Genomic DNA, 19176 nt, shown 5'->3' on the forward strand with positions numbered 1-19176 from the left:
AAAGCAAAGGATGAATTGAGACTTTGCCTTTAGAGAGATGACTGGGAAAACCAGATGGTATTGATTTTTCTCGCTTCTCCCCCTTTCTATCTCATGCCTTTTGATCAAGGACAAATAAATCTGTAAGAAAACTTCTGAAAAATCACACAATTCTGAGTTGGTCTGAGACTGTTATGAGGTACATTTTTTACAACTATACTTCATAGTTTTAAAATATGAGATACATAGTGGGAGCTCTCAAATTAATATTGATGGTCTGTGTAAAGGGTTTGCATGGGTGAATGTTGAGCTGCTTTTAAAGCTACTTCCTCTTTCTGTAACATGTTATACTTTCACTGAACATTAGTAAAAGAGACTGCTCCCTTGCAACCCCTTTCTCAGTTCTTAAAACTCCAGTTGCTGAAGGGCACTGTGATGTTTTACTTTCGTTGCTTTGCATTTTGATGATGATGACCACAGTGATGTGTGGAATTTATTTCCACAGCATTTCATGAACAGCATCATTTTCGTTTGTTAATGTATCTCATCATTGCAGTATTATTATTTTGCATAATTGTTCTAATTTATTCAAGGGGCCTGACATGTTATGGTCTTATAAGTATGTGCCCCTGGGACTTGAGTGTGTTGCCATATGGTGAGATAGTGCTGCATGACAACCTTTCAGCAACAGAAGAATTCAACAGTGAAATAAATATGATAATTTTCAGTGTTCAGTGAAATCCTACACATAGCACTTTTTCCCCTTGATGCCAAGATGACTGCTTGTAGACCAACCAGGTTGAAACAGTTGTTCAAGTACTGCATGAGATATGTTAGAAATGTGCTGATGATTTTTAGTTGTCTTTGTGTGTGTAACTTCACTTTTAAGTGAGAGTTCAGTTTGACTTCCGAAGTCTCTAGGGGTGTTCCTTGCTCTGAGACTTGTAACTGGGTAACAGTGATTTATAGAAAAATCTGGGTTTAATACGGGATTAGGAAAGATTGAGTAGGAATGAGAAATTTGGAATGCTTACACTGAACAAAAAAAAAATAGTTCCAGTTTAGACCTGGGGACTAAGATCTGTCCATTCAAATGGAACCGAAGTGAAGGCTTTTGAGCAGCAAAACTAAAGAAATTATTTATGATATCTTAAATGTGTAACATGTTTTCTGTCATGTTCCTGGTCATGAGTGATTTACCTGCCAGGCTGGCATCCCAGTGTTTCACACAGAAAATGAGTTAGAAGGTATTACTTCTGGTTCACACTTGAAAGAGTCCAATCCAGACAGTTTCGTTACCTTTCTTCACCCCACCCACAGTAAGTACTTGCTGTGAATAAGTTTGCATCTATTGAATTTCCCAAGATTCTTTGTGTAGAAAGTACCTTTTACCAATGCAATCTCCTAGCAAACACTTTAGCTGTTTGCCTGTAAGAGGTGGTATTTTCACATATTTTTAATCTTTCTCATCTTGTATTCCTTCTCTATCGTCTATCCAGCTCTTTTCAAAATATTTGTAAACTGAAGTAGACCTTCTCTCAGGAATTGCATGCTACTGGCTGAATCTTTGGAAGGACATAGGCCTAAAAATGAGGAGCTGATTTTTTGTGAGGTGCACCTTAGACTTCCCAATAGTTGTTAAAGCTTTGGAGTATCTTGATAATTCTACAACTTCACTTTGTTTCATTCTCACACATACACACACATTAATTTCAATTATAGCTAATGGAAGATTAATCTGGACCCTTCAGTGTGGGTGTGGATCCTGGGTTACTCCCAGGGAGCTGAGACTCTAAGTAAGGTTTAATGTAAATGTACTTTGCAATTCAAATAAGACATTCATTTATATTAATTATTTTATATGAAAATCTGACTTAGAAGTGGTTTTGTCTGTGAAATACACCCAAGTAACAATACAGATGAAAGAGCAGTAGAACTTGGCTATCTTTATTTTCTGCTTGGTTAAAAAAACAGTAGATGATCAAAACACAGATGTTGGTTTGGAAGAGGACAATGTACTTTAAAAGCAATTAGCTGAGAGAGATGAAAATAAAGGAGTAGATAGACCAATAAAATCATTATTAAGAAATCCAGTGTAAGCTCTTCTATTCAGAAGTCTGGTTCATATTCTTTCTGATCTGTTAGCATCTTCTTTGCATCTCTGCAGGTGATTTATGGTTTGTCTGCTACATGAATGTTGAAGTTGGGAATAGATTTTTCAAGTAGATTTGCTTAGCATGGCCATAAATTGATTTTACAATTGTATGTATATACAGAACCTAGTATGTAATTTTTTTCTGCCTTTTTGATTTTTTTTTTCTAGAAAGAGGGATCAGTAGGCCTATTTGATTTTTTCCCCTTTTGGTTTTTAATCTTATAATCTCTTTTAATCTTGGTGTGTTTCACAGTCTTTAACTTCAAAGTGTAATTGCAATGATACAGCTGCTTAATGGATTGCTCCATTTAATATTTTCCACCTGAGAGCAGTATTTCTTTTTTGCATCTATAATTGGATCATGCTGCTGCTGTCCCTGATGGAAGTGCCAGTTTTCATATTCACCATACACCTGAGCACATGTTTACTCACTTGGTAATCTTAATTTTTTTTTTCTATTTATGTATCAAAATTGATTTCAATTAGACACATTTTCTTTGTTTTGGAATTTTATTGCAAAATAAATTAAAGGGGAAATGCCATAATGCACCTCTTGCTTTGCCGAGTTTTCAGATTCAGACTGGGCCTTTGTATCCCACCACTGCATGTCTTGAATGTGAGATGTATCATACCTCAGAGCCCAGCTCCAGGGCAACATAATGATATCACTGATTTGGAAAGGGGGATCGATATTGTAACAAGCATTACTTGTTGCTGCTCTGTGCATGTTCCTGCAGGCGTGGCCTTTATTTTCCATGCTGGTAGTGACTACAGTGCATCCCATCTCTCACTCTGCAGGCAGGTGGGAAGTGATTAATTTTTCATTGTTGCTGCATCTGAAGGATTCCCCTTTCCCCTCCCACACTACCTTGGCCCCTTTAGGAAGATTTTCATCCATTAAACTTTCCCTTCTCTGTTGGAAGAACTAAATCTCTTTCAGCATTTTCAGGCTGGTGATCTAATTTGACAGCTCGTAGGTGATGTCTATTCCATTTCAAAGAGGCAGGTAGCCCCAGGCTAGCCAGCTGCATTGTGGATTCTGCAGATTTGGCTTGCTGTTCCTGCTGGGTGTCATCTGTCTTCTCAGTCTTGCGCTGGATAATTTTTGTCCTCCCCAGCATCATCTGCCTGAGCAGTTTCTGCCTGGCAGGCCTGTCTGTCCAGGTTGAGCATCAAACACAGTGGCCGCCCAGCTAATGTGACAAGGCACTCCTCCAAAGAGCACAGCCCGGGGCCTGCTTTGGCCAGCATGGGCATCGCAGCCCGCAAACTTCCAGCCATCACCATCATGGTCTTGCTCTCCCATCACGGGTGCAGCCCATGGACTTATTCTGCTGGCACAAAGTATGTCCCCCGCCTTGCCCTCTTAAGGGCCGTCGCTCCGATTCCTCCCATCTGGGCAGATGTCTGCCTCAACAGGTTTGGGCTTTCCTGCCTGTTGCCGGCATTTGACTCGGACACCGCCACTTGGATGAAATAATCCTTTAGTGGATTATCATTGCCAGACAGCCTGTGGGGGAAATGACAGGACTCGGCACGTTCATCTGAAGATTTTGCAATTCAGAGTGCTGCTAATGCTAATGGGAAGTGGCAGGGTGATCCCTAAAAGAGAAAGCGGGTTCCATTGCATAGCAAAAATGACAGAGGTTGTTTAGCCTATCTTCCAGAAAAATACATGATGACTACATATGTTGATTTTCATGCTCCAAGCCATAGCTATTTCCATATTTTTGTGACTTGATGACTACTTTCTACAAACTGACAGGTTAGGGGCTCCACAAGTATTGTCTTTTTATAGCCATCACCTTTTAAGTCCTTAATTTCTTTAAAATATGTTTTGAAAATAAGCTTGACTGGGCAATGAGAGTAAGCAGGGGAACAAAAAACAAAACCAGGCATAAATACAACAAATAGCATATTCTTAAAAAAAAAAAAAAAAAGTAAAGAAAAAAAAAGGAACAAAAATTGTTATTCAAACAAAGGAGGAATGGTTTCAGAACAGTAGTCCTAGAAACCAATGCAACTATCTGTCACAGGATTTGCTCTTGTTGCAGTCCCATAATTCTGAACCTGACATTAGTCATGATGCAATTAGTCATTTCTTTCCTAGAAATGCAGTAGTTACAAGGCTCCTTAACTACAGGATTTGCTTCTTAACAAATAAAAAGCTGGAGCATAGGGCTTAGAGGGGCAAATAACTTGTCTGAGAGGCTATGAAAGGATGGCAGCTAAGCTGGAATGGGTAAAATTAAGATTTGAACAATTCTACCCAAATTAGTAGTGATGATTAAGCCAGATGAAATATTCTTCAGGTATTATCAATATATGAGCATGAGTGTAATTTACTGGTGATTGTCAAATGGTTACATGTTTTGGGTTCAAGTGGAAAAATATAAATACTAATTTACAGGTTGTAACAGCTGATCACTTTCAGGAAATAGTTCATGTAGAAGGGAACTATTTTTAAAGTAATTCTTATATTTACTTATTGTTTAATTAATATAATACAGACTATGTAACAGTGAAGGAGTAGAAAACTATTTTACATTATATACTTACGCTAAATTTAAGAATAATGTTAGTTGAAGTATTGACCACTTCCCAATGTAAGATTCATTTTATTATTTAGACAGGTTCCAGCTATATTTTGCCTGATTTTGGAGGAGATTGTTACAACAAAACCAATTAACTAATTTTTAAGCCTGAGTTTAGAAGATTATAGATACTGTCCAAAAAAAAAAAAGTATAGTAGCAGTTTCCAAGCTTTTATAATGTGGCACAGGATTTAATAATATAATCATTTTTTGTGTCAGTTCAAATAGCTTTAAAAAAGTCCCCCTTTTTCCTGATCCACACAACTGCTCCCACTTGTAAAAGCTATGCAGAGTAGAACATGGGCAGAACTAATTTCTAATGAAGAATACGTACTACTTCTGTATTCTGCTAATAAACTAGTAACTGTTCCAGCTAAACTGGCACCCTTCTGGTATTCCAGGTAGGAAGGAAGCCTTCAGGACACTGAAGGCTGCAGTACCTGTAGCAAAATTTTTGGTCCAGTTTATTCTTCATTGACCATACAGTGACACTGAGAAGTGTGGCATGTATTGCAGATTTAAAAAAAAATATGTAAAAAAGGAAACAAATTTAGATGCAATGGCCTAAATACAATCAACCTGTTCTAGAAATTATTGAGTTTCTTGAGTAGCAAGAAGAAAAAAGTCACAAACAGAAGTTAATATACTGTAATTTATAAGTGGCCAAGAGGGAGGGGAAGTATACTGAAAATATCCTAATGCTCTCATGGAATCACAGGGGGGGTCAGGTTGGAAGGGACCACTAGTGGCTCATCTGGTCCAACCTCCCTGCTCTAGCAGGGTCATTCCAGAGCACTTGGCACAAGATTTCATCCAGAAGGAACTTAAGTATCTCCAGGGAGGGAGACTCCACAACCTCTCTGGACAATCTGTTCCAGTGCTCAGTCACCTGTACAGTAAGGAAGTTCTTCCTCATATTCAGGCGGAATTTCCTGTGTATCAGTTTCTGCCCGCTGCCTCTTGTCCTATTGCTTGGGACCACCAAGAAAAGCCTGGCTCCATCCTCTTGTTACCCTCCCTTCAGATAAACATTGATAAGGTTCCCTCTCAACTGTTTCTTCTTAGGGCTGCACAAGCCCAGTTCTCTCAGCCTTTCATTGCAAGAAATGCTCCAGTCCCCTAATCAATTTTGTAGCTCTCCACTGGACCCCCTCCAGGAGCTCCATGTCTTTCTCATACTGAGAGCCTCTCTTGTGCTCTGAAATGGTTTTAAAAGAAATGTACAGGGATTTTGCATCACTTTTGCTTTTTAAAATAGTTGTAAAAAGAGACTGTTGCTCTTTTTTATTTGTTTGGTTGGTTTTTGTTTGTTTATTCGTAGCCTGCGTGTCCAGCAGTTGTTATTCACGTTTGCTGCACCTAGAAGCAAACTGTGTTAATATATGTCTCCTACTATAATTACTGAATCCGAGAATCAATTAGATTGGAAAAAAACCTCTGAGATCATCGAATCCTGCCTATGACTAAACACCACCATGCCAACTAGACCACCACGTCCAATCTTTCTTTAAACACCACCAGGAATGGTGACTCCACCACGTCCCTGGGCAGCCCATTGCAGCGTCTAGTCACCCTTTCTCTGGAGAAATTCCTCCTGATGTCTAACCTGAACATCGCCAGACACACCTGGAGGCCATGTCCTCCTGTCCTGTCGCTGGTTACCTGGGAGAAGAGACCGACCCCACCTGGCTAGAGCCTCCTTTCAAGGCGTTTGTAGAGAGCAGTAAGGTCTCTCCTGAGCCTCCTCTGCCTCAGGCCAAACACCCGCAGCTCCCTCAAGCCGCTCCTCACAGGACATGCCCTCCAGCTCCTTCCCCAGCGCCGCCGCCCTTCTCCGGACCCGCGCGCGTCTCTCCCCCGGCAAGAGCCGTCCCCACGCCCGCAGGTTCGGGACGGCTCGCGGCTCCTCGGGGGCGGTTCCCGCAGCCGCGGCCGGCGCGCCGCGATGACCTCACGGCGCGGCAGCGGGCCCGGCGGAAGCTCTGCGGGAGGGAGGCCGGGGCAGGGCCGGGGCGGCCCGCGCTGCGCTGCCCGGGGGCCGCCGAGCGCCATGAGCGGGGCTGGCCCCGCGTCCCCCGGCCGCGGCGGCGCGGCGGCCCCGCCGCCCGCCGACAGGAGACGGGACTCTCCTGCCGCCGGGTCCCCGATCCAGCCCATCATAAAGGGTAAGGAGGGAGCGGTGCGGGCGCCCAGAGGTGCCGAGCCCGCTGTGTAACCCCGCGGCAGCGGCGGAGAGACGGCCCAGGGGCCCCGGGAGCGGCCGCAGTGTCCCGGGACCCCCCAGGACCGGGCCAGATCTCCGGGATTGCAGCGCCCTCCAGCTCTCCGCCCAGTCCGGCGGCGTGTGCTGAGGTTTAAAGCTGGACGCCTGGGAGGCTTAACTGGCTTTCGTCTGTCAGAACTGGATACCAGGGTGTCTCTGTGGCGTTTTCTCGGGGGGCCGAGTCGGCCGCCGAGGACATTGCCACGGGCATGGAGTTTCCTGGGAAGTTCTTACTTTCGGTCTTGTTCACCCAAGTTTTGTCGTGGTTAATCGTGCTCAAAAGCCTTTGGACTGCGAAGTGGCTTAGCCAATGCATTATTTATTGCAATCATGACCTTCCCGAATTTCTAAATAATCGCTCTGTACCATTTTGAACGTGGTGGGGTTCAGGGTGTTGAACAAACGCAGGTGGATACAGTAGAGCCACAGAGCAGGTCCATCAGCTGGGGCAGGAGAACGCATCCTTTAGATGGCAGTGCCACCTGAAAGTCTTTTTTTGGGACTGCATTTTCTGTTTCTTGAAACAGTATTTGCTATGCTCTCACAGTTCTTTTTAACTTAGCAGCCTTTTTCTTTGTGACAGGCGAGCCTGTTTCTCCACATATACTTAAATAGTAAATACTCTTTTCCAAGACTAAATTTCAAGTCTGGCCCTAGAATACATGAAAATGCTGACAGTTTTCCTTTGTAGTGAGGATTCCTCCTGTCTCTTGCTGCAGAAGTCGCCCACACTTACTCTGTGGATCTCTGTTAAGCTGCAGCATTTAGCTCAGGTCTTTTACCAGCATTAACAAGGAAGCTGTACTGAAGAGAAGAGGATTGAGACAAAGGATGCTGAGACGCAGAGGAGAGCATTCACCTTTCCAGAAAGGTGTCTTTGGCATCTGGAATACTGGTTCATTGTGTTTTATCTAAGCTGGCAGTTTGCTGGATACACAGGTCACCCTACAAATTCTGTTCTGGTGCTCTTTTGGTTTTGTATGAGCTTGATGAGCAATAGTCCTTCCTCACACTGAGGTATAGTGTGCTGCCTGTGTTGTGTCGCCTGGTGTGAGAGTGAGAGAAAAACTAAAATTCTGGCTTTCATTAATCTTCTAGATGTTGGGGAAGTGTACTCAAGACTGCTGGATCACCGACCAGTAATTCAGGGAGAAATACGTTACTTTGTTAAAGAATTTGAAGTAAGTATTTGTATCTTATTGGATGCTGGCAGGGTCTGAAACTTTGACAGCTTTAGCATCTTTTTAGATATCATAGTAGGTACAGAACTGTCTTCAAAAGGGCTTGACGTGGATTTTTTTTTCCCCCCAAAATAATACACCTGTAGTATACATCTACATCTTTAGCAAACAAGGCAGTAATTTAGGTCTTTTTCTTTTAAAACTTTTGAAAATAAATGTGGATTTTTGAGGTTTTTTTTTTTTTTCCTGCAGAAGACTGGCAAGAATTTTGATGTAGGAGAATAAATGTAGTCCTAACATCTTAGAGAAGTCTGGTTGGTTCAAGGAAAGTATTGTTGGCCAGTGTAGGTTTACATCTTTTTGAGAAGCTACTTTATGCCTCAGCTGGATTCAGCTAGCACAGTTGTATTTTTATTTTCTTTGATTTTCGTTACACAAGTGAAGGTTATACTATTGGAAGAGAAGAGGAACACTTTGTGCAAAGTAATAAAATCATTAAAAAATGAATAGCTGTTATTTGATTGGCTGCAAATAAGGCTTAAGTACTGAATGTGTAGAAGTGTTTATGTACAGATTTGCCTGGAAAGTATAATTTGGTTTCCACAAGATGGCAGCAGAAGTTTAGAAAATTTTAATCCTATGCCAGCAAAAGGCTGTTTCTGTATGGATTTTCTTTCTTACAGAATGTGGAATTTAAAAATGTAACTGAAAATGCAGCTACACCTCAAAATACCAGTATGCAGACCTGATTTGAATGACATTAAAATGTCTTTCCCTCTCACCCCTCACAACCTAGATTGCAGCTTATATTTAAAGCAGGTCTATTTTGTCTCTGCTGGTTTAGCAAAATATGGAGATGAAATAAAGTCTCATCAGATCTGTATCATATGGGCTCGAGAGACATGAGAAGTTACTTCTTTTCTCTGCTTTCCCTAACTAAGCTGTAGGATACAGTAAGTAGTTTTAAATGTCATTCCACAGGAAGGAAAGCATTAAACTCCTGGACAAAATTAGAATTTATATCTTTAGGTTGATAATTCATGTATTTGTCTCATTTCACTTGAAGTCTTGTTCTGTTTCTTAGACAAATTTAATACATTCTTAGATCTTTTATTGAAATTTAGTTACTGGTTTATACTTTTATGGGGGGAAAATAGCAAAGTAGAGAATTGTTTGAATTTTTGCAACTTAGAATTTCTTTTAAGTGAGCTTAGGACCAACAGCACCCAAAAATTCCACTTGTTTCTAATTTGAGATATGGTCTTATTTTTTCAATGATTAGCACCTAGTGTGCAAGGAATGGAGATTTGCACTCTGGAAATCTGGAGCCTGTTTAATTAAGGAGTTTTGCTTGTCTGTGTCTCTGTTTCTGAAGTTTTACAATGGGTGTGGTGATCCCTATCCCACTTCATGTGATAGAGTATTTTTTGTTTATGTAGAGTTTTTATCTAAAGTAAAATGCTGGTGAAATTCAGAGTGGGGATAGTGCTGTGGCTTCAGAAAAATAGATTATTTTGTAAATTTAGACAATAAAACAAGATTATAATTCGTGTACTTGTAATTAATCATGATCAGTAGTGATCTAGAAGAGCTGCCTCTTTATTCAATTGTGTTATATTATTTTTTAATCAACTTCATTGCTTTATTTCAGTTAAAACAATTTTACTTGCATTGTTTTCACCTCCTGCCATACTAAATGTGGCAGGTCAGACATCAAGCAAGTAGAATCACTACTTTGTTATTTCTCAGTAACTTCATTTTTGAATTATAAAAATTAAAAAGCTGTATTGCTCTCTGTTGTTTTAGAGATGCTGTAAATTATCTATACAAAACAGGACATTTTTCGCTATGGTATGTAAATAGTTAATACTGTCTTTTCTCACAAGGGCCAGAAGAGTCATTCAAAGGATTTTTGTAATTTAATGTGAAGAATGGGACATTGCTCTCTTTTTTTGGCAATTTTATCTATGTTGTTAAGTAAGTAGAGTAACACTTCAGTAGACAATGGTCTAGTCTTTGAGATAAAGCTATTGGTTTATCAACTAGGAAGCCATCTCTAATTTGTGAAGTGGAATTCCTTGCTAGCCACTCACTTTCTTTCATTTTTGTGGCAGGAAAAACGTGGCCTCCGAGAACTGCGAGTACTTGAAAATCTCAAAAATACGATCTTTGAAACAAATGAGCATGTTCTTCCGAAGTGTGAGCAGGCAATGCAGGACAATTTGAGTGAAACCTTCAAGAGATGTAAGGTTGCTTCTTATTGCTCTTGATGCATCATTTTGAGGCATCAAAATTTAGATAGTTTGGATTTAAAGTATGATTTGTTAAAAAATTACCACACTTGGGTAATTTTCTATTCTTTAGTGCATTGTTCTCACTTCTGTACAACTTTAAAAGGAAAACAACAGGGATGTTTTCTGATACATAGTAGTCCAGCCAATCAGCTCTTGCTAAGGTTACATTAAAGTTTTTTGTTGTTTAAGTAGAAGCTGTTTCAGCTCATTCTTTTCCTATTCACTTGGAAATAGTGCTCCACATTGACTAAAGCCATGGACAAAATTTCAGTCCATCTCTTCTCTCCCAGACTAAGCCTGGGAAAACCTGTCAATGGAAATAGGAACTGTATTGCCACACACTTTCCACCCCACCCTCCCATAACTTATTTAACACTTAATTTTAACGCAGAATTAAACACACTAATTTCCCAAGCAGCAACTGGATGCAGTCCTGGACAACTGGCTCAAGCTGCTGCTGCTTGAACAGGGAGGTTGGACATGACCTCCAGAGGTCCTTTAACCCCTCAACTATTCTAGGATTATATTACTGAAGATGTACCGCACAGCTGGCCATGAGAAAGTCAGGGAGCAGCATTGAAGGTTCACCCCAATTAGATGGTATTAGGATGCCTTATTTGCATGACTAAATTTTAAGTTTCAATGTTTTCCTGCAATCCTTTTGTTGTGTCAACTACCAGCATAAAGATGTTGTATATTTGGAGTCTATACACAGCTGATGGGGAAAAAATAAAGAAAAAAAAAAAAAAAAAACTAACTACTAACTTAAGAGTTAGAGTTTGATCACCTGTTTCTACTTACTGACTTGAGAGTGGTATTTGATGTCCTTCTGAGGTGCTGAGGAGTGCACTCCAGCTCATCAGCAGCACTAAGAGTGTGGGCACAAGAGGACCTCACTGCCTTCCTGCTTTTGGCTTCTAGAACATACCAAGGTTGAACACTGCAATAAGCCTGCTTACTTTTACAAGTGTTAAAGTTGTAAGTGTAAAGCATTTTCTGCAAGTACAGGTGACTCTTGAGCATAGTTAAGTGACACAGTGGAATATAATCTTCACCTTGCAACAGCCTTGCATCTTCTAAATCCCTTTCATGCGATCCCTTTGATTTCCAGCTGATCTACTGCAATTTGTTGTTTCAGTGCAAGCTGCCAATGCTATGGTCCGTAGACTCCAAGAGAGGGAGTGTGAAGCAAGAAAGGTAAAGTATGGATGGATAGATTTTTGTGATCCAAGAGTCTTGTGCTTCACAGCAAGTTTGTCTGCCTTAAGTATAGCAAAACTTAAAAACATATTTTTCTATACTGGCAGTAAAACTTCTTTTGGGGTGATTTCTGCACTTACAAAATGCTCACTGCAAAGTTAATGGATCTAGCTAACTCTTTCTACAATCTCCTGATATATGGAAACTATTTTTTTTATTTCCTTTGGTTTATTTTCCCTCCTAGTTCAGACTATAACATTTGTCGCATACAGGGAAAGCTTAAATATAAAAAATGCTTATTTTCTGTGGAACAAAAAACATCTACTAACCTACCAGAATGGAAATGTAAATCTTTCCTAGTTAGCTAAGAACATTGACCATATTATATATATTGCTTGTTGAAAAGGAAGTGTTTTTTTCACTTGTGGATGGGTTATTTAATGAAGAGGTATATTATAGGAACATGCGAATCATTGGAACCTTTTCAGTTGGCTACACTTTGCTTATTTGAAATACATGTGCTCTGAATCCAAAACCTGGAAAATTATACAAGAAATTAGTTTCATGTATTCCAATTACTACTTCTTTATTGTATTCCTGTGTTATCTCTTTACTTGCAAAATGCTGTTGATTATAATTTAATTCAGGAAAAACCAAAGACATTTCCATGGCCATCAAGCAAAACAGGCTGTGCATTCATGGATGTAAGCTGATAGTCATGTTTTTCTTTCCTTTTTTGCAACTGATGAAGATGGGCAGTTGCAATTGAATATGGTACTGGGCAACACACACGTCTGAGCACTGACAGAATTTGCTTGTGTCTGACACTAGAGTAGATACTCATAGAGAGGTAGGAAATTCTTACAGTTCTGTTACTGTTTGTTTGAAGTAAAACTTTAATAAGAAATTTATAACTTAGAAAATGAACAGTCAGTAAGAATGGTGACTGTTCTTTTTAAAAAATATTAGCTGTATGTTTCCACTCTTTTTTTCTTTTAATATGTAGTGGAAGAGTAGTTACAGGTGTCCAGGATTCGTAGCATTTCTTAAAGTTTTCATAGTACAACTTTCTGGCTTGAAACTTTCCAAATGGTAGTAGTAACGTGTAGGTAAATTTTTAAGAAATAAAGGTAAAAGTTGTCATTGTAGTGCAGCCACTTGAGGAGAAATACCTTTTCCTTACTTTTCTGAAATTATGTGTTCTGAAAAAATAATGAGATTTTGGCAGAATGTAGCGTCAGGCTTGGTTAGGTGATGTATAATTACCTCAATAAGTGTTTGAAACACCAATGTTTCAAAACCTGTTGAATACAAAGTAGTGTATCAAACTGTTAGTGTGCACTAGTGTATCTTGTCAGGAAATGTTACTGAATTGGGTGCAAACAAAATGGATCTTGGCATAATGTTGTTAAAGTGTATCAAAGGCTGCACTGAAAAAAGTCGGGTATTTAGCCTGTGCTGTGTGATCTTGAAGAACAGCGGAGAGAGTGTGTAAGAATATATAAATGGATTCCCAGTGCCTTTAGTTGACAAAAATACCACACATAAGAAATAGTCATTGTTGATACACTGAAAAGGAGAGGGGCTAAAAAAAGAAGGATTAATCCTCTGTTTTGCTGGGAGATGGAGCAAATGGAAGAACAACTGCCTAGATTTATTTTGGCTTCTACACTTGTAATATGAGGGGGCCAGACTGTCAATACAGTTTGCAAGCAATCCACAGAATTACACTGTGTTTTGTTATGTGCATTGGATGATCTCTTTTTCTAGCTATCTAGACTTTTTTTTTTTTTCAAGATAAGATAGTGAATGGAATTAGACTTAGCAGAAGCCAAGCAGTAGGAAAATATGAGGGGAAAAATAACTTATTTATAAAGGAAGACATTAGTCACAATGAGAGCTAGCTGGCTAAAGCAGAAACACTAGCTGCCAGTTTCAAAACATTTAATATCTCTGTTATCGTATTTTATAGAAATAGCATCATTGCTAGCACAATCACATTAATAATATTGCAGACATTTTACCACTTGTTTTGGATTGGCAATACAAATATAAAAGTTTTCTTTTTAGTTTCCCCTTTCCATATGTTTTCTTGCTAGTTTCCAGATACTTTAACATTATGTAGCTCTCATTTACCCCCCTATTTTACTATGGAAATGATTGTTAAAAGCTTCCTATTTTCCTCCTGTCAGATTCAGGCAGACAAGGTGATGGCTCGTGAGGAGAAGTGCATTGCCCACTGGGAGGAGTTCATGAAAGAACAGCAGAACAAACGTGCAGAGGTGGATGAAGAGCACAGAAAAGCTATGGAGCGTCTCAAAGAGCAGTATTCTGAGATGGAGAAGGAACTGGCCAAATACGCTTCTTTTTAAGACTTTTTTCAATAATGCTGGATTTGTGCCATGCTCAGTTGCTTCTGACTTAAATTGAGGTTCTTTTGGAAAGCTGAAGCTGATAGAAAAAAGGAGAATTTCCTCTATAGGCTTGGTACAGGAAGAAAAGGTTTGTATACTTTCAATTTAAGTGCCTATCTATGCTTTTTTGGTTCAGGGCAGGTGGAATGCCAGTATTTCTTTCTTTATTGGAAGGTGGAACTGGAAATTGTGTGACTACATCAAGCTCAGGGAGTTGCAAACTGGAGTTCTCTCCCATCCACAGAGTATCGTATCATTTGGGTAAACAGACACTAATGTAATATCAACTGTCCTGGTGTGCAGCCACAGCCCTTTCCCAAAAAGTAGGTTAATAGATTCCAGCCATGGTTAGCTGTGAATTCACTGGGAAAACTATATTCTGCTTGTAGATTTCAAGAAAATAAACTTGTCTTATGGAATATTTTACTTTGAAGATTAACCAGTGAAAGATCTCAACAGAGTTTTAAATCCAATTTTAATTCAAATTTTGGGTTGAATGTTCAGTATTATGAAGTAGAGTTGCAATTTGAATGGCTACATAAAAATTGTAAGGTAAGCTTGGTCAACAATTCCTCTTTTTTTCTCCCTGTAAATGTCTCAGGCATCTCTTTTACTGTTCTAAGCAAAGCCAAAGCAAGCTAAAAAGTGATCATGAGAAGCATATCAGTCTTTGTATTAGCTTTGTAGCTAGTACCATTTTACCTTAAATATTTGGCATGCTATTGGTTTACTTAGGATAAGCTTGTCAGAACTTTATGAAGCAACTGAGGTAAGATTTTTGTTTCTTTATCAGCATGACAAATGAGCAGATTAGTGGTTAAATGCCTGTAGTACTGATCTGCTTTCTGACCAACTTTTACAGCATATGTGAAATACGCTGCTGCACTGCTTTCCTTTATCCCAAAATTGCAGTTACCAGCAGTGTAACTGAAGAAGTTAACTCAATCAGTTCATGAACCAAGGAAAGTGAGACACAGTACCTTAATGAAATTTGCTACCAGCTAACCGTTTGTGCAGGAAATATCTTTCCATAATTTAGCTAGTGTCCAATGTAGAATGGAAACAGGTAAAAATAAACAGAATTTATGCTTTACCTGTATTGAAGCAGTAATGTACCAACAAGGGTTGCTTGTGTAGGTTTATGGCTTGGTTTCAAGGCTCCATTCCTGGCAGCATTTTGATAGTGTGATTAAAGTTAGTGGAGGAGATGGAATAAGTATTTGAGATTTCTTTCAATAACACTGAATTCCTGCCAAGGTGCTCTGCCTGCTACTGTGGGCCCAACAGCTTCATCAATCATCATTGTGTATCTGGACTGAAAAGAGGATTTGCCAACACTGGGCACACTGGAATGCTGTTAATTCTCTGTTCTGAATGGAAAAAACATAGATGTCTCAAAAGGATCCCACACATGAAAAATAGGAAAGCCTCTTTTTTGAACAACTCCTATCTGAATAGAGAGTGACTTCTGTAATATTTCTCAGCTTGTGTACCCCTGATGAATGTTGTAACTAAGCTCAGACTTTTCATTTAAAAAGAAAAAATTAGTTCTTGCCTGTCTTTAGATTTGGGTGTGGAATAGTTTTGTTTGGAGCACAGACTGGAAGTGGCTTCTCTTACCAGATTATTTGATGTATATGTGCTCAAAGCCCAAATATCTTTCTAACAAAATGCATTTAACTGCATTCTGAATTAATTTTTATTTTTGCACTGATAATTTTTATTAAGATTTAGATATCTAAGTAACTGTGCACTGGACCTGTAGGTTTTAGGATTTCATCAATTTGAAGGTTCATAAGCAATTATGCAAGTGTTACAAGTTGGATATTCACTGGAAAATAAAGTGCTATTTCCAAAACCTGGGATGTGTACTCCTGATTTTTTTTGAAAGCTTCTTAAGTAGTAACACAGAAAATGTGTTCCTCTTTCAGAATGTTTTATGCTGGAGATCATTTGAAAGTGCACTTCTTCAAAATGTGTCTACCTCTTGGTCAATGTTATTCATTGTGGGGACTAAATGAAAAATACCTGTTCCTGAAATAATTTCATTTAGTAACTTCCACTTTTTTTTTTTTTCATGATATGCTGTAGTTGCTTGGAAAAGTTTAATCACGTTTGAAGCAACTTGCCAACATTTGTAGGAGAACCTATTTTTCTGTCCAAATGCTTAAAAAATCTCAACCAATACCTGATGTGTCCAATACTATCTCAGTATGTCTGACTGATAAAGATTCCTATCATCATCATTTTTTTATCGAAGTGGGACTATGGTCTGTCTGTGCACAATAGTCCTCCACAGTGCAACTTTCTTTGCAAAATTCCAGATTTTGTTATTCACAGTCTCAGCTATTTGGGAGAAATAGAAAAATCAATAGTTTAATAGTTGGTTTTATGCCATTGGTGAAAGTGTTTCACATTATACTTGCAATTTTACATGACTGGATTCCATAGTTTTAAAAACCTTGAGGCTTTATTTAATCCCTGTTAAACCTGATAGAAGTTTGCATTGGATTCCAGTAGGAGTTGAAAAAAGTCCTCAATATTAACTTAACTTCTAGTATGAAAGGTGAGTTTTGCAGTCCTTTTCGTACCAGACTATATGTATAACTTTTTGTTTGAATATTAGTGCTGCTTATTTTGCTGAGATGTTCTTTGGAACTGAAAGTGGGGTTGGGTGTCATGTAACCACTGGAATATTTTCCTAGTCTTTCTGTTCTAACAAACACATAGCAAGAAGCTGGTGGCTTCCTTGGAACTGCTTTATGAAATCTGCCCCTTCTTAGGAGCAATAACAAATTGAGGAACTGAAGAGGTATTTAAGGGTTTGGGGTTTCTTTAACTGCCTTATATTAACAAAGAACCTAAGTGCTGTTCTTCTTGGAATGTTTTATATCCAAGGCCTACCACATTGTTTTATTCCTAGGAATGAAGAAGAATGTTGATTTGTATGTTTGTCCTCTGCTTCTTTTCATGGTGACACTAGGTCATTTTAAAGAAATGACATACATTTTAAAGAAAAGGTAGATCATTACAACTGGAACATCACATCTTCTCTGATAATTTATGGCTTGTTAGATCTTTCCTCAAAAATTGTGGTTTTTTTTTTCAGAAGTCAAACTATACAGCAGATACATGGCATAATCAGGAAGTGAATTGAATCAGTTCACTGCTGAGTTGAAAAATGCTGAATGTAGTCTCAAGGGTGTGGATTCTGAGCAGTTCCCCAGCAGGTGTCAGTGTAGTTTGGAGAAGGAGCATGAGGAAGCCTGGTTTTATACGAGGTATACTGTTCAGTTGTAACAGTGTTTTGTGTAAGTAAAAAACACTTGATGGATGAAGCTGCATACTTTATATTATAAAGTGACAGTATTTACCAGTGGCTGCTACAAGTGGCGTTTGGTCCATTAGAACAGAACACTCTTAAAGTTATTTATGTAACATGTGCTGATGTGAACAATGTTGTCTGCAGTTCTTTTGCATTCTAATTAAAATTTATTATAATCTCAGATTAGACTCAAATGTTGGACATTAACTTTTAAGAGCTGCATTCTAACACTGTTGGTTTTAGTGGATCAGGTTTTCTGAAGATTTTATGCAAAAATTTAAGCTTCTTGAAGGAGATTACGCCATAAAAAGGAAATGGGCTCTTCTGCAAATAAAATTTTTGAATCAAATTACTGTACCAGACATTTTAGAAACAGACCAGTTATTTTAATTGCTTATGATGAAATGGACTTCTCAAAGTGCTTAAAGATGCAATATGCCCAGTGCTGTTGGCCAAACTTCTGGTCTGTGTGTCAAGGTGCAGCAGAATTTGCAGGAAGATGGAATTGCAGCAGTTGTAGTAGGATGTTAATGATTACCACAACTTTCATAAATAGTTTAATAGTCAAAGATTGTTCAAAAAATCCAAATAATGTAGACACTTAAAAGAGAGGGCAGAAGTCAAAAAGCATCAGAGTCTATTTTGAAGCAATTAACAAAGGGAGTTTTATAGGGTTGAAAGAAATCCTGTAAAATACATTACTCCACATCCATGTAACTTCCAGTTCTGCAGAGTGTACAGTTCTGCATGCAGTACCTTGGTGGTTAGATGTATAAGCAATGAGCAAAGTAGGAACAAATTTACTCAAGACAATTATGAGCATTAGAAAGAAGAAAACCTTGCAGAAGTCCTGCTAGGGTGTAAAGCTGTAGCTTTGAAAATCTGGGTTCAGGCTTGTACTTCCTAACTAGTAATCATGTAGAACTATCCAGCTAAGTTTCAGTTTGCCACCTTCCATGCTTTATCTGGGCCGAATCAGAACATAGTTGGTTCAGATTTTTATTTAACTTCATTTTGTAGATTGTGAAGAAAAAGACAACCCTTTCAAGATGAGCTTTCAAGACAACTGTACTGAAGGGTGGACAATACTGTATGTTAAAACTGTAATTTAAAATAAAACCTTGCATTTCCTCAGTCTTCCACTAATGACTCACTGGGTGGATACAAGGAGACCCGCAATTGAGTATATATGTATTTATTATTATTATTATTTGTTTTTATCAGACATTGCATTTGTGATGTAATGGAATTTAGTGGGAACCAAGGTACTATGTATGGCTTTTGCTTGGTACTCATTACTAACATTTTGAGATGGACATATTCTATAAATTTATCCAGCATTTCATGATATATGGTCACAATATTCTTTAATCTGGAAAAAAAGACAACAAACCTTTGTTCTTGCTGCAGTAAATGTGGCAGGAACTGGATAGGCATTTTTACTTGTCTTTGAATTGATTGTAAAATAAATTTACCCTCTTGATTTGGAAGGCCTGTGGGGTGGTCCCTAGTCAGTGCTTTCCCAAACTAGGATATGCAAAAACGCCTCTTGCTACAATGTGTTCTAGAATGTGCACAGCACTTTTCAGTAGCTTTAGCCCTGGGAAATTTAGTTCAGGATTGCTTGAGGTTATAGGAAGTCCTTTATGAGGGGACACAAGTTTGTCCTTTCCAGATGTTTTTAGCCCGCATTAAATAAATTCCGGTTCCTGAAAATCCCCTCTCCAGATGGCTCTAAATATGTTCCAATATTTACTATGTCAACTAGAAA

The 19176-nt window shown here is 38.7% G+C and overlaps 1 protein-coding gene across 2 annotated transcripts; it reads left to right on the forward strand.

Moving 5' to 3' along the window:
• The first annotated feature begins 6773 nt into the window (after positions 1-6773).
• BLOC1S5 (biogenesis of lysosomal organelles complex 1 subunit 5) lies at positions 6774-15943 on the forward strand. 2 transcript variants are annotated; one of them, XM_053937716.1, is made up of 5 exons: positions 6774-6893; positions 8090-8172; positions 10287-10416; positions 11578-11663; positions 13859-15943. In XM_053937716.1, the coding sequence occupies exons 1-5, from the start codon at positions 6779-6781 to the stop codon at positions 14036-14038; spliced, it is 594 nt and encodes a 197-aa protein (XP_053793691.1). In that variant the 5' UTR covers positions 6774-6778; the 3' UTR covers positions 14039-15943. The 2 variants fall into 2 exon arrangements, with proteins under 2 accessions (XP_053793691.1, XP_053793701.1); XM_053937726.1 differs by having other exon boundaries at positions 11605-11663.
• The last annotated feature ends 3233 nt before the right edge of the window (positions 15944-19176 follow it).

The sequence above is a fragment of the Vidua chalybeata genome, chromosome 1, assembly GCF_026979565.1.
Source record: "Vidua chalybeata isolate OUT-0048 chromosome 1, bVidCha1 merged haplotype, whole genome shotgun sequence".
Classification (NCBI taxonomy): domain Eukaryota; kingdom Metazoa; phylum Chordata; class Aves; order Passeriformes; family Viduidae; genus Vidua; species Vidua chalybeata.